Below are 12,806 nucleotides of genomic sequence, written 5' to 3'. Positions count from 1 at the left end.
TAAAAAAAAAAAAATATATATATATATATATATATATATAATGCCCTTGTCATGGCTTCTCCCCTGTGTTATGTATTGTTCCATTTTGGGGGGGTGTACATGCTATATTTGTTTGGTTTGTGATTGAATTTGCACTATGTTGAGTTTAATTAAACGAGGCCTTCCGCAGTGGCAGTGATTTATGTTTCATGTTAATCTGCATTTTGCTGTCTTTTGAAGTTATTCACATATTGATTAAATATAACTTTGAAACATTCTTCCCTGTTATTAATGTTTATAAATGACGCTGCACAAAAACACGTTGATTATTGTTGTTCATAACCTTTTGACCAGGATATGAACGCACTCACTATTTTAGCCAATTGCTGACTTTCGCGCCACAGCACAGGACGTATTTAAATCACGTGACAGGGCTACGACCGCAACTTTCGCGCCACAGTGAGGGCACACCTCCAGAAGTCCCAGCAGTCATTTTGATTGGTCCGCTAAGACGTCAGACTCGCGCCAGTTTTTGCAACGAGAGCAGAGATCTGCCGAGGAGGACCAAGTGAATGAATAATAGTACCGTTCGCTTGTAAACTATATTTTTTAATTTAGTGACTTAGTTGCTTTCTCTGATTTAGCTGTCCGGTTTCTGTAAGGACCAGTGACCATGGCTCCGAAGGATTATTCCGCGGAAAAAGGTAATGTTACGTTTTCATTGAACGAGCTCATTTGTTTCACGGCTGCAACAAGTTGCCGGAGATTGAGGACTTGTCCATTCTCGATGGGTCTAAATGCGATCCAGAATTATATTCATATTTATATTGTACAAACCACCTCGTTAAGACCGGCTACACTCCGCTTGACCCGTGTGTGTTTATGCAGGAAATGGCCAGTTGAAGGCGATATCTTGTTTTCTTGGATAAGTTTTACCCTTGAGTAAATCGTATCTTCACAGTTGGGAGTTGTCTATTACTATGTCTATTAAATAGCACTGGTATCGTTTATCACTATATCGTAGAATATTATTTGGAAGTTAAGTTGACTAACTTTGAAGTTAAGCGTCATCTGTTGTCGGGTTTCCCGGAGACCCGGATGGGCTCTGGAAACAAAGGAGCGCGCGCCAGTCGGCGGCACGTGGTCCGCAGCGCGCGGAGTCCCTCGTCGACCGCGTCCACGCGGACCGCGGAGTGCATCAGACTGCATCGCACTCCACCACATAACGCACTCCACCACATAACGAATAACCAAACGTGTTTTCTTGAGTCCTGTTGTTTGGTCGAACTTCCTATTTATTGTCCTAGCCGCCTAGCGGTAGCTTCCTCTTGAGATAGCCGTCTAGCGCTAGCTTCCCGTTGTCCTTGCAAAGCGATTATTGTATAACTACAGGCCAGCCGTAGCTTCCCAGGAACCGCACCAACACATGCCTCACATCAGTAGAGGCTAAGCAGAGCTGTCGACCATGAGCTTCGTATTCACTCTCAGCTGTGCTGCTACCTAGCGATAGCTTCCCCTTCTAGCGTTAGCAGGTCGGGTTGGCTGGCTGCCATTACTACATGTTGGTCCACATCTTGGCTATTGAGCTAGTTTTGTTAGGTGTGGAATATACCGTCCACTTTAAACGATGTCTTGATTAAATAAGACTCAACAACGTAAGGAATAAATATAACCCTGGTTGCATCAGTATAAAGGCGGTTTTCTGAAATTTGGAGAAGTTTCAACGGGACTAGTTTATCAGCGCAGGGATCGCGAAGGGTTTCTGGGTGACAAGGCGCAGAGCCATGTGCTGCTTTGTTTACAATAACATCCCCGAGCATAGGAAAACATGTATTCAACATGTAGACACTTGGCTCCTGTCCGGGTAAAAGCTCATTTTATTTACCTGCGGGTTAACTATTTCGTGTGTTCAATGTATCATGAATATTGGGACTTATTCTTTTTACGATAAGTAGGTATATTTTTGCTTTTCTAAAAATGGACTCTGAACTGAGTGCAACGCTCGTTATGTTTACACTCGTAACCGTTTGGTTTATTCCCGAAAATTATTTCAATCGCACGTCTTAAACTGAGATTATTTTTCCTTTTAATAACATCCAAGCACGCTTTACATTGTGCAAGTAATTACAGTAAGCAACGGTGACTCATCGATATTAGTGTGCCGTGTTACCTGAGAAAGGGGTCGACGGTGGGACAGTCTGTAGGCCCGCTGCTGGTGTTATTGTGGATCCAGTATTTTCTGAAGGGCCTTTTATATGCGATAACTACATAGTTAATGTTTGGCAATGTAAAAAATAAAACACGCATGGGTAACTGAATTCCAGTCGGGTTAATTGTGATTGTTTGTGTCTGGATTTCTTTTTTACAGAGAAATGCAAGAAGTTCCTTCAGGAATTTTACTCTGAGGATGACAACGGCAAGAAGGTGTTTAAATATGGAGCCCAGCTTGTGAGTATATTCAAAACTAAGAAATTAGGTGTATGTTTCAAGTTGGTAGTCATAATGAGAATTGAGTTAAATTAGCTTTATAATAATTTCGTCAGTTGGCCCAAAAATAGAATCTACATAGATCTCCATGTAGTTCTTTTTTTTTAAACTTAAATTAACCAAATACTGCATTCATAGTTGGATTGAACAAATTAAAGTGTTAAATGTAATGAAGTAGTACTGATGTTAATCATGTCTCTGTGGGGGTGTGCAGGTGGCCCTTGCACACAGGGAGCAGGTTGCGCTGCATGTGGACCTGGATGATGTTGCCGTGGAAGACCCGGAGCTGGTGGAGAGCATCTGTGAGAACGCCAAGCGCTACACCGGCCTGTTCGCTGACAGCATCCATGAGCTGCTGCCAGAGTACAGGGAGAGAGATGTGAGTGATATAGGGGGGCACATGGGAGAGAGATGTAAGTGATATAGGGGGGCTCATGGGAGAGAGGTGGATGGGAGGGGCAAGTGGTGGCAGGATTTGTTCTTTACCAAACCAGATGCATGTTTCAATTTTATAGTGTAGTGAATCTACAGTGCAGTATTTAAAAATACTTACTTTCAGTAAACTAGCACTTTGTTTCCCTCAGATTGTTGCCAGAGACTCGCTGGATGTGTACATTGAACACAGGTTGATGATGGAACAGAGGGGTCGTGACCCGGCAGACACCAGGGATGCTCGCAACCAGTACCCCGCTGAGCTAATGAGACGATTGTAAGTCCGCTTTTCCAACAGTTAATTCAATTGTCCTCTAGTGACCTCACAAGTGGTAGGGTCCACACAGATGTATGATGGAAAGATCCACTCCTTAGTGGAGTTAACCAGGGCTCCAGTTGGGTATTTTACCTGTCATACATCATTTTGGACCCTCCCACTAGTGATTTCACCAGTGGGTAGGCTGGTAATCCATGCATATGAAATAGGGGCCCTTTAAACATAACTTAAAACTTCTCGTTTTTCTATCCACAGCGAGGTGTACTTCAAGACCCCCGGAACGTCCAAGCCCAAGGTTGTCCGGGACGTACGTGCCGACAGTATCGGCCAGCTTGTCTCAGTTCGAGGCATTGTGACCCGAGCCACCGAGGTCAAGCCCATGATGGCTGTTGCTACCTACACCTGCGACCAGTGCGGTGCTGAGACCTATCAGCCAGTAAGACCAGTGCTTCCCATCTGGACACGTAATGGCAACCTCAGTAAACGATCACATCATACTGCATCTCAGGCCCATGTGCACTACGCGGCAAAAATGTCATGCCGGTTTCCACAATAAGCGCAAAATATGTGTCAAATGTATCTGCATTAGTGTTATGTGCAAGTAGAGGCCCTCATAATCATTGTCTCTGTGTGGGTACAGGTCATATCCCTAACAACCCTGTTGTCTTCCTCCAGATCCAGTCCCCCACCTTCATGCCCCTCATCATGTGCCCCGGCCAGGAGTGCGTGACAAACAAGTCCGGGGGCCGCCTCTACCTGCAGACCAGAGGCTCAAAGTTTGTCAAGTTCCAGGAGCTTCGCATTCAGGAGCACGTAAGGGCCGTCAATAGAGGAGAATTGAAGATGCTTTTTGCTGCAGAAGGAGAAAAGGATTTACTTTATTATGCCCAGATGGGATATTTGCGTGTCACCACAGCAGAATTACAAAACAGTGAAATAATTTGAGATGACGAAGAATTTCAAAAGAATATTCAAATTACAATAAAAAAAGTACCTATAGGTGCATGACTCCTCTCTCCTGTGTGGCTGCAGAGTGACCAGGTGCCCGTGGGCAACATCCCCAGGAGCATGGCGGTGTATGCCCGCGGGGAGAACACACGCGTGACACAGCCTGGTGACCACGTCGCCATCACCGGGGTCTTCCTGCCCCTGCTGCGTACCGGCTTCAAACAGGCCGTCCAGGTACGGGCTCGACAACCTCTTGTTTCATGCTTATTTTGTGTTGTTGGCGCTGGTTACTCTATGGGAAGTAGCTGCAGAACTGGTGCATGGGGAGGTGGGGGCGAAGGATCTTTCGGCAGCTATACCACTGAAGCAAGAGATTCTACACTGGGAGGGAAATGTATTCAAAGGGCCCATATCACACCTGGTTTGTATTTGTAAATTGACCCTATGGTGATGTCACACATGGGCCTGTCCACCCAGATGTGTGCTTGGTGGATCAGCTTGTTGCTTCAGTCCACTGGGTATGATGCTGCATACTCTAATGTTTTGAAGTGCTTTGTCCTGACTAATTCATCACCCCTGGTGGTCAAAAGCCCCTGTTTAATTGTTGACTTGGTTGTGTGACTGATGGCATCGTCCTGTCCCCAGGGCCTTCTGTCAGAGACGTACCTGGAGGCACACGGCATCACACTCATGAACAAAACGGAGGATGACGAGCTGGGGACCGGGGATTTGTCTGAGGAGGAGATGCGTGAAATCACTGGTACTTGTCTTCAGATGTGATGCGCTTTATTAATCCCTGACAGGCATTGCTGTCTAGACGCCCATTTAAGAAATGTAGCGTTTGTTTACACCACTTTGTCTCTGGACCCAAAGCTAGAGGTCAACCACAGGATGGTTCCTCGACTTCAATGTACTCTGTACTGTGTTTTGCAGCCGATGGGTTTTATGAGAAGCTGTCAGGCTCCATCGCCCCGGAGATCTATGGCCACGAGGACGTCAAGAAGGCCCTGCTCCTGCTGCTCGTAGGTGGGGTGCAGCAGGCCCCCAAAGGCATGAAGATCAGAGGTAATGTCCAGTGAGAGGAACTTTACCAACACCGGGGAACATGCATTACATTACAAATGCTCTGCAACTGTGGAAAGAAATGTTGATCAAATATACTTGATATTCGATATTGTAACGCTCGAGACATATGGTGGAGACATATGCCCGTAAATGATTTGAAACTAGCAAGTGACTCAAGGTTATGTGTTGAGTGCTCTCTGTACGTCAATGCACTGACAATCTAGAAGGCACCTTATGTCTGTGTAATGCATTGTGTGCACATATTTAGGTTTTTATTTTACTTGTTTCCAGGAACCATCAACATCTGTCTGATGGGAGATCCTGGTGTGGCCAAGTCACAGCTGCTCGGTTACATCGACCGCCTGGCGCCTCGCAGTAAGTTAGGCTTCATCAACGACTGGCTGGTCTGACCTTTTTATGGTCCAACCCACTGCCCACAATTCAGCGTTTAAATATAAAATGAAATGGTCGTCATGGTTTGTTTTGCGTTGGAACGTGGGCAGCAGTAGCTCAGGAGCTGGAGCAGGCTCACCTGTAACCGGAAGGTTGCGAGTGTCGAGGTGTGCCTGACGACTCGCCCTCGCTGCTCCTGACATGCTGACGGTCTCCTTGCATGGTTGACGCCGCAGTCAGTGTGTGAATGTGTATCAATGGTTGTCACTTTGGACGACGCGTTTGCTAAATGCAAATGTAATGTGTATTGAATCATGGCCTCTAGCACAACGCCTCACTCAGCCGGCTGCTACTGGTGAAGCGGTAAACGAGTCGCCTGCTCACTGGCCCCCGGTGTCTCACCTGCTGACTGGCCCCCGGTGTCTCACCTGCTGACTGGCCCCCCGGTGTCTCACCTGCTGACTGGCCCCCCGGTGTCTCACCTGCTGACTGGCCCCCCTGTGTCTCACCTGCTGACTGGCCCCCCTGTGTCTCACCTGCTGACTGGCCCCCCTGTGTCTCACCTGCTGACTGGCCCCCCTGTGTCTCACCTGCTGACTGGCCCCCCTGTGTCTCACCTGCTGACTGGCCCCCCCCCTGTGTCTCACCTGCTGACTGGCCCCCCCCCTGTGTCTCACCTGCTGACTGGCCCCCCCCCTGTGTCTCACCTGCTGACTGGCCCCCCCCCTGTGTCTCACCTGCTGACTGGCCCCCCCCCTGTGTCTCACCTGCTGACTGGCCCCCCCCCTGTGTCTCACCTGCTGACTGGCCCCCCCCCTGTGTCTCACCTGCTGACTGGCCGCCCCCCTGTGTCTCACCTGCTGACTGGCGCCCCCCTGTGTCTCACCTGCTGACTGGCGCCCCCCTGTGTCTCACCTGCTGACTGGCCGCCCCCCTGTGTCTCACCTGCTGACTGGCCGCCCCCCTGTGTCTCACCTGCTGACTGGCCGCCCCCCTGTGTCTCACCTGCTGACTGGCCGCCCCCCTGTGTCTCACCTGCTGACTGGCGCCCCCCCTGTGTCTCACCTGCTGACTGGCCCCCCCCCTGTGTCTCACCTGCTGACTGGCCGCCCCCCTGTGTCTCACCTGCTGACTGGCCGCCCCCCTGTGTCTCACCTGCTGACTGGCCGCCCCCCTGTGTCTCACCTGCTGACTGGCGCCCCCCTGTGTCTCACCTGCTGACTGGCGCCCCCCTGTGTCTCACCTGCTGACTGGCCGCCCCCCTGTGTCTCACCTGCTGACTGGCCGCCCCCCTGTGTCTCACCTGCTGACTGGCCGCCCCCCTGTGTCTCACCTGCTGACTGGCGCCCCCCTGTGTCTCACCTGCTGACTGGCGCCCCCCTGTGTCTCACCTGCTGACTGGCGCCCCCCTGTGTCTCCCTCAGGCCAGTACACCACCGGCCGCGGCTCCTCCGGGGTGGGGCTGACGGCAGCCGTCATGAAGGACCCCCTGACGGGGGAGATGACCCTGGAGGGCGGGGCTCTGGTGCTGGCTGACCAGGGCGTCTGCTGCATCGACGAGTTCGACAAGATGGCTGACGCCGACCGCACAGCCATCCACGAAGTGATGGAGCAGCAGACCATCTCCATCGCCAAGGTAACGGAGCTTTGACTTCTTCTCTGCCAGGAGGGAACCGATCCGTGCTGGAAGGGCCTTGCAGGCTCTTTGAGAGTTTCCAGTTTGGAAATTCGAGTTTTGCAGTATTCATTCACCATTAAATGGTTGAATAATTCTGTGTATTTCCAAAAGTATCAGATTATGTCAACACATATCTTATTTCACGTCTGACCTCTTGGTCTCTCCCTCCAGGCGGGCATCATGACCTCCCTCAATGCCCGCTGCTCCATCCTGGCAGCCGCTAACCCGGCCTACGGCCGCTACAACCCCCGCAAGACCCTGGAGCAGAACATCCAGCTGCCCGCGGCGCTGCTGTCCCGATTCGACCTGCTGTGGCTGATCCAGGACAAGCCGGACGCCGAGGCCGACCTGCGGCTCGCCCAGCACATCACCTACGTGCACCAGCACTGCCGGCAGCCGCCCACCCACTTCACCCCCATCGACATGAAGCTCATGAGGTGAGCGGGGGCGCTCGGCGGGGGGGGGTGCTCTAAGACCTCAATTGACAGTCTAATGGTAAACGGACTGCATTTATATTGCGCTTTTATCCAAAGCGATTTACAATATTGACATTCAGGCACACATTCACACACCGACGGCGGAGTCAACCACGCCGGCGGACAGCCAGCTCGTCAGGAGCAGTTAGGGTGAGGTGCCTTGCTCAGGGACACCTCCACACAAAGAGCCGGGGATCGAACCAGCAACCTTGCGGTTACAAGCCAACCCGCTCTACCGCCTGAGCTACTGCCGCCCATTGTCTGTGTCGGTGTGTCTTGGCCACGGTTCTGTGTATTGAGCGTCTGGTGTTTCTCCCCAGGCGCTACGTGGCCCGCTGCCAGACGCGGCAGCCCGTGGTGCCTCAGGACCTGGCGGAGTACATCACCGCAGCCTACGTGGAGATGAGGAAGGAGGCGCGCGTCAGCAAGGACACCACCTTCACCTCCGCCCGTACCCTGCTCTCCATCCTCCGCCTGTCCACTGCACTGGTGAGCTCCTCTCGCTCCCTTTAGGGGCCCAACAGATGACTCCTGTTGTTTATTAAGAAAATGGTTTTATTATGTTTTCATTATTAATAGGGGTCCTATTATGCTTTTCTTTTTTTTTTCCTTCTATTGCTTTTTTCATATGTTTTGGGGTATATTAATGGTTGGCAAAGTCACAATACCACAAGGGGGAGTAAATGACTGAGCTGAGCTGCCTAGAAACGGCTTGTGCTTTCATTTACCTCCGGTACGCGGCTACGTAAGCTTGTACTTTTGCTGGGAGTCAATGGGAGAGCGTCATCAGATGATTCAGCCAGAAGAACAGATTTTGCTACTCAAGTAAAGTTTTGGATAATACATTTTATTTATAACACACTTTACATCAAACAAATGATCTCAAAGTGCTAACAAATGGTCTCAAAGTTAGAAGGTGTTTTCTTGGTTGTGAATGTATGCCTTCACATAACTAACTGCCTCAGCAACTGGATGTTTCACATAGGGGTTGTAATACTCATAAAAGTAGGAGAAAAAATAATGTGCTCAACAACCCTTTATTGTTGTAAATCAATTCTATGAGTACAGCAAAAAAGGCCATAATAGGACCCCTTTAAGATTTAGTTTTGCCGAAATGTAGTTAGGGTTATGCCATTATGCACGCCATCCTGCTGAGTTCGAATTGGTCTGGACGCTGTTGACTGGTCGCTGTAGTTCGGTGAAGTGTTTGCTAAAGTGCTTATAGTGCAGGTAGTATTGATACCTGGCCTACCGCAGTGTAAGCACTTATCTCAAACGCTGGCACTCAAGTCCTCGAGTTGACCAGGGTGACCCCCATCAGCATACCTCAAACATCTGTGATCCTCTCGTTAACGTCTACAGTTAAGTCCTAGACGGTTGGAAGCGTCATCAGTGTTGATTTGCTCCTTGGTGTCAAAAGTGCTGTTTGTGCAGGTAGAAGAGTCACTCTTCCTACTGCAAAACCAGCACTTAAGGCACATGGGTTGGCCCTGTTCTACGTCTGAACGTCCACTAGGGGTGTACTGCTGTTTTTGGTCTCCGTAAGCAAAGACCACTTACCTGACTTCAAAACAAACCATAAGAAACAAAGTGTTTATCAATGTTCTCTTTCGCCTGGCATTCAAGCAAACATCAGGGACTGAAAGTTTGACTGCAGTTACAGTTCATGAAACCAGGAGAGTGACCCTGGTTTGACTGCAGTTACAGTTCATGAAACCAGGAGAGTGACCATGGTTGAGATGTGTCGGCTCCGGTCAGCTTTGCAGGGTGGGCAGTCAGCCTGTGTGCTTCAGAGCCGCTGTGCAAACCCATGCAAAACTGACCGAGGCGAGACCCAACGCCCTGCAGTCCACGTGGCCGCTGGGATCTTGTGTGCGTGTGTTGAACCTCTGAGAGACTTGCCGGTGTTGAGAGGCGGAGACTTGGGCAATTGCCAGCCTTCCCAGAGGGCATTGCACTTGTCTCGGTCTGACAGTGCCGGCACAGCGCAGCCCGGCAGAGTGGAGCGTGATAGTGTCTAGGTGTTAGTTAGGTGTCTTGTCACCCCTGATGGTTTTAACCCGCCGTCGAGTTCTGGGATCTGACCCTCCGGTCACTCTGTTTTTCAGGCACGTCTCCGCAACGAGGACGTGGTGGGGAAGGAGGACGTGAACGAGGCCATGCGGCTGATGGAGATGTCCAAGGACTCACTGCAGACGGACAAGTCCGGTAGCACCAGGTCAGTAGTGGTGGTGCACCTCTGGGGTCTGGCTTCATGGCCTGGCATGAGGCCCGGGGCTGATGACCTTAGAGGGGCACTGTGTAGAGCGTAGCCGATCTAGTACCATAATGGTTGTAATGGTTTATAATGAGAACGAGCGCTTTATATCTACATGGGGAGCGGCGGCCATGTTGCTACAGTAGCCCAGAATGGACAAACTCTAGAGAGACCGTGTTTTTGATTTTTAAAAATAAAATCAGTGTTTTGGACCAGGAGTTCCATGAAGGAGTGGGGTGTATTATCTCCATGGCTATAACTCTTTGTTATACTTTTAGTACAGTCGTTGTGTATGGAAAAGGCAATGTTCTAGAAGTGCTGGAGAAGCTTAAACCTCCCTTGGACTCGCCTCATACAGCCTAGTGAAGACAAGTGTATAAGTAGGTTCAACCCAAGGTGCAAGTTTCTAGACGGCGGAGTCAAACGCTTCCTGTTCACACTTTATTTGTGTGCTCGCGCAAACAACCAAAGCCCTTCAAACTGCCTCTACTTCTTAAACCTGCGTTCTCTTCCATTGTTCTCGTTAAATTCATCACAAAACGCAGTCTAAACCAATGAGGAGGCGGGCCATGGGTTACCATCATTACAACTCCTTAGGTTATCTGAGACGGTAGAATATAGTAAAGCGTGTAGACTTGTGACGCATGTTCCCACACTGGGAGCCTTTCCCTTGGTCGCCCGCGGCCGTCGGCCCGTCTGACCCACGCGGCTTTATGACAGCAGCTGTTCTAAGAGGAAGTCGTTAAAGCCTCTTTGCTTTTTAATGGTTTGCGTTCAATGGATGCTAATGCTTCAGCCAATCGGCTCGCTGTCACGCGTAAACGTTGCTGGGGGATGTCTCGGTGCTAATGAAGCAGTGGACGCGGTGTTTATAGCGTGCAGACAGGAAGTGTTTATAGCACGCAGACAGGAAGTGTTTATAGCACGCAGACAGGAACTGTTTATAGCATGCAGGCAGGGAGGGTCAGACGCCAGCAGCTGCTATTAAAACTGCTTTGGGTTGGAGAGAGTGTTAAGAGCATCCACCCAGGACAAGTGATCAGTAGTTAGTAACGGTTAACCTCTTCATCATAAAGGACCCATCAGTAGTTAGTAACTCAGGTTATCTACCGGTTTGCATATATTGTCAAATTTGCATTGGATTTATTGATTTTAATTGGTGATTTCACCTTAACCTACATCTACTAAAGCCTCTTATTTTCTCTACTTCACTTTACTGGATTGAATATTGACCCAGGTATTAGTCAGACCCTACTATAGGACTACGCACTGATGCACCCGGTGGTAAACTAAATCTAATGGTTTATTCACTCCAACTAACTACATTGATTATTTCAATTGCACAGCAATCAGTCTTTTTTTATTTTTGGTTGGCAAGATGTCCAAGATCTGCTAATTTAATGGCAGCCAGCTCCCTGCAGCCAGCTCCCTGCAGCCAGCTCCCTGCAGCCAGCTCCTACTAGTGATGATGCAATTCAGGGCCTCCTGCCTGTGGCACTGCTGAGCCAGTCAGTGATGCAGTCCCTGGCTCCTCCTCCTCGCTGACCTCTCTCCTCGCTGACCTCTCTCTCTCTCTCTCGTTCTCTCGCTCTCTCGTTCTCCTCGCTCTCTTGTTCTCCTCGTTGATCTCTCTCTCTGCTCCTCCAGGACGCAGCGGCCGGCCGACGTCATCTTCTCCCTGCTGAGGGAGCTGGCCACCGAGGGCCAGGGAGGCCGCGGGGGGGCGGGCGGTGTGGTGCGCATGGCGGACGCTGAGCAGCGCTGCGTGACGCGCGGCTTCACCCCCGCCCAGTTCCAGGAGGCGCTGGAGGAGTACGAGGAGCTCAACGTGTGGCAGGTCAACCAGGGCCGCTCCCGCATCACCTTTGTGTGAGGAGCAGCACTCCCTGGTGGCCACCCACCGCCACTACAGCCCTGTTAACAGCCGCCCCACCAGACTTTTAACTGACCGGTGCGCTGCTTCATGCTGAGCTAGACGTGTTGCAGCAGTGCATGAGTTTTGTTTGATGCAAAATTTAAATTGTATGTCTTGTACTGGAGTGACGCAATTTGGACTTTCCACGATCCTAGCTCTTCTGTCATTAGATTTGGGATAACGTTGATGCGTGTAAATATGTATTTTGAAAGCAGTGTATGGAACATTGACGTGCGATGTTAAGTGTTGGATGTTTTTTGGATGGTTTTGCTTCGCTTGTTGTAGGAATGAATATTTTAGCAATGCATTAATTGATTTGCTAATAAACTTTAATGTTGTAAAACCTACATGTCTGCCTTGGTTTACCAATGAGGTACAGTATGACATTTTTTACAGCAGAGGTTTTTCAAGATGGCAGTTTTTATAGGGGCAAAACCAGCTGTTTAACAGCAGGTTTTGCTGTGTAGACAATAATTCCTGCCTTGGTTGCTGTGTGGACATAAAGCCATTACACATCAGCCTTTGTCCTTTCATCCCTGATTTTAAAATGTTTATTTAGAAAAAATACCATGAATCTAGATTATATTCAACAATTGCTTACATTTGTGAATTCTATGAAATTATGGCTTTGGTATTTGTGTGCTTTTTTTTTTATGCACTTGAGTTAGCCACACGCATACACATGATTTGTTGAAGGACACAGTATACCAACCTTAGTTTGAGGCATCTTTTAAGATTAGGCCAAGTTTAAGTTGAAGCATTTTAACTGAACATGCAGTTTATGAATGTTGACGCTAGAAAGGGCTTCTATTTATTTTCTGGGCTGGGAGAGAGATTAGTCTGCAACACTTCTGAGATGCAGGTCTTGTCCCAGCAGGTGCTGCTCTCCCTGTAGATAT

The 12,806-nt window shown here is 49.5% G+C and overlaps 1 protein-coding gene across 1 annotated transcript; it reads left to right on the top strand.

Moving 5' to 3' along the window:
- The first annotated feature begins 519 nt into the window (after positions 1-519).
- On the top strand, positions 520-12,254 carry mcm7 (minichromosome maintenance complex component 7). Its single transcript, XM_084469001.1, has 15 exons — positions 520-683; positions 2,348-2,427; positions 2,681-2,845; positions 3,051-3,175; positions 3,431-3,611; positions 3,851-3,988; positions 4,208-4,357; positions 4,769-4,883; positions 5,057-5,188; positions 5,480-5,563; positions 7,006-7,217; positions 7,431-7,696; positions 8,056-8,224; positions 9,844-9,953; positions 11,640-12,254. The coding sequence occupies exons 1-15, from the start codon at positions 653-655 to the stop codon at positions 11,863-11,865; spliced, it is 2,184 nt and encodes a 727-aa protein (XP_084325127.1). The 5' UTR covers positions 520-652; the 3' UTR covers positions 11,866-12,254.
- The last annotated feature ends 552 nt before the right edge of the window (positions 12,255-12,806 follow it).

The sequence above is a fragment of the Micromesistius poutassou genome, assembly GCF_964030765.1.
Source record: "Micromesistius poutassou genome assembly, chromosome: 6".
NCBI classification, from domain to species: domain Eukaryota; kingdom Metazoa; phylum Chordata; class Actinopteri; order Gadiformes; family Gadidae; genus Micromesistius; species Micromesistius poutassou.
The sequence above is the reverse complement of the archived record's forward strand: the minus strand, read 5'-3'. Positions and strand labels throughout refer to the sequence as shown.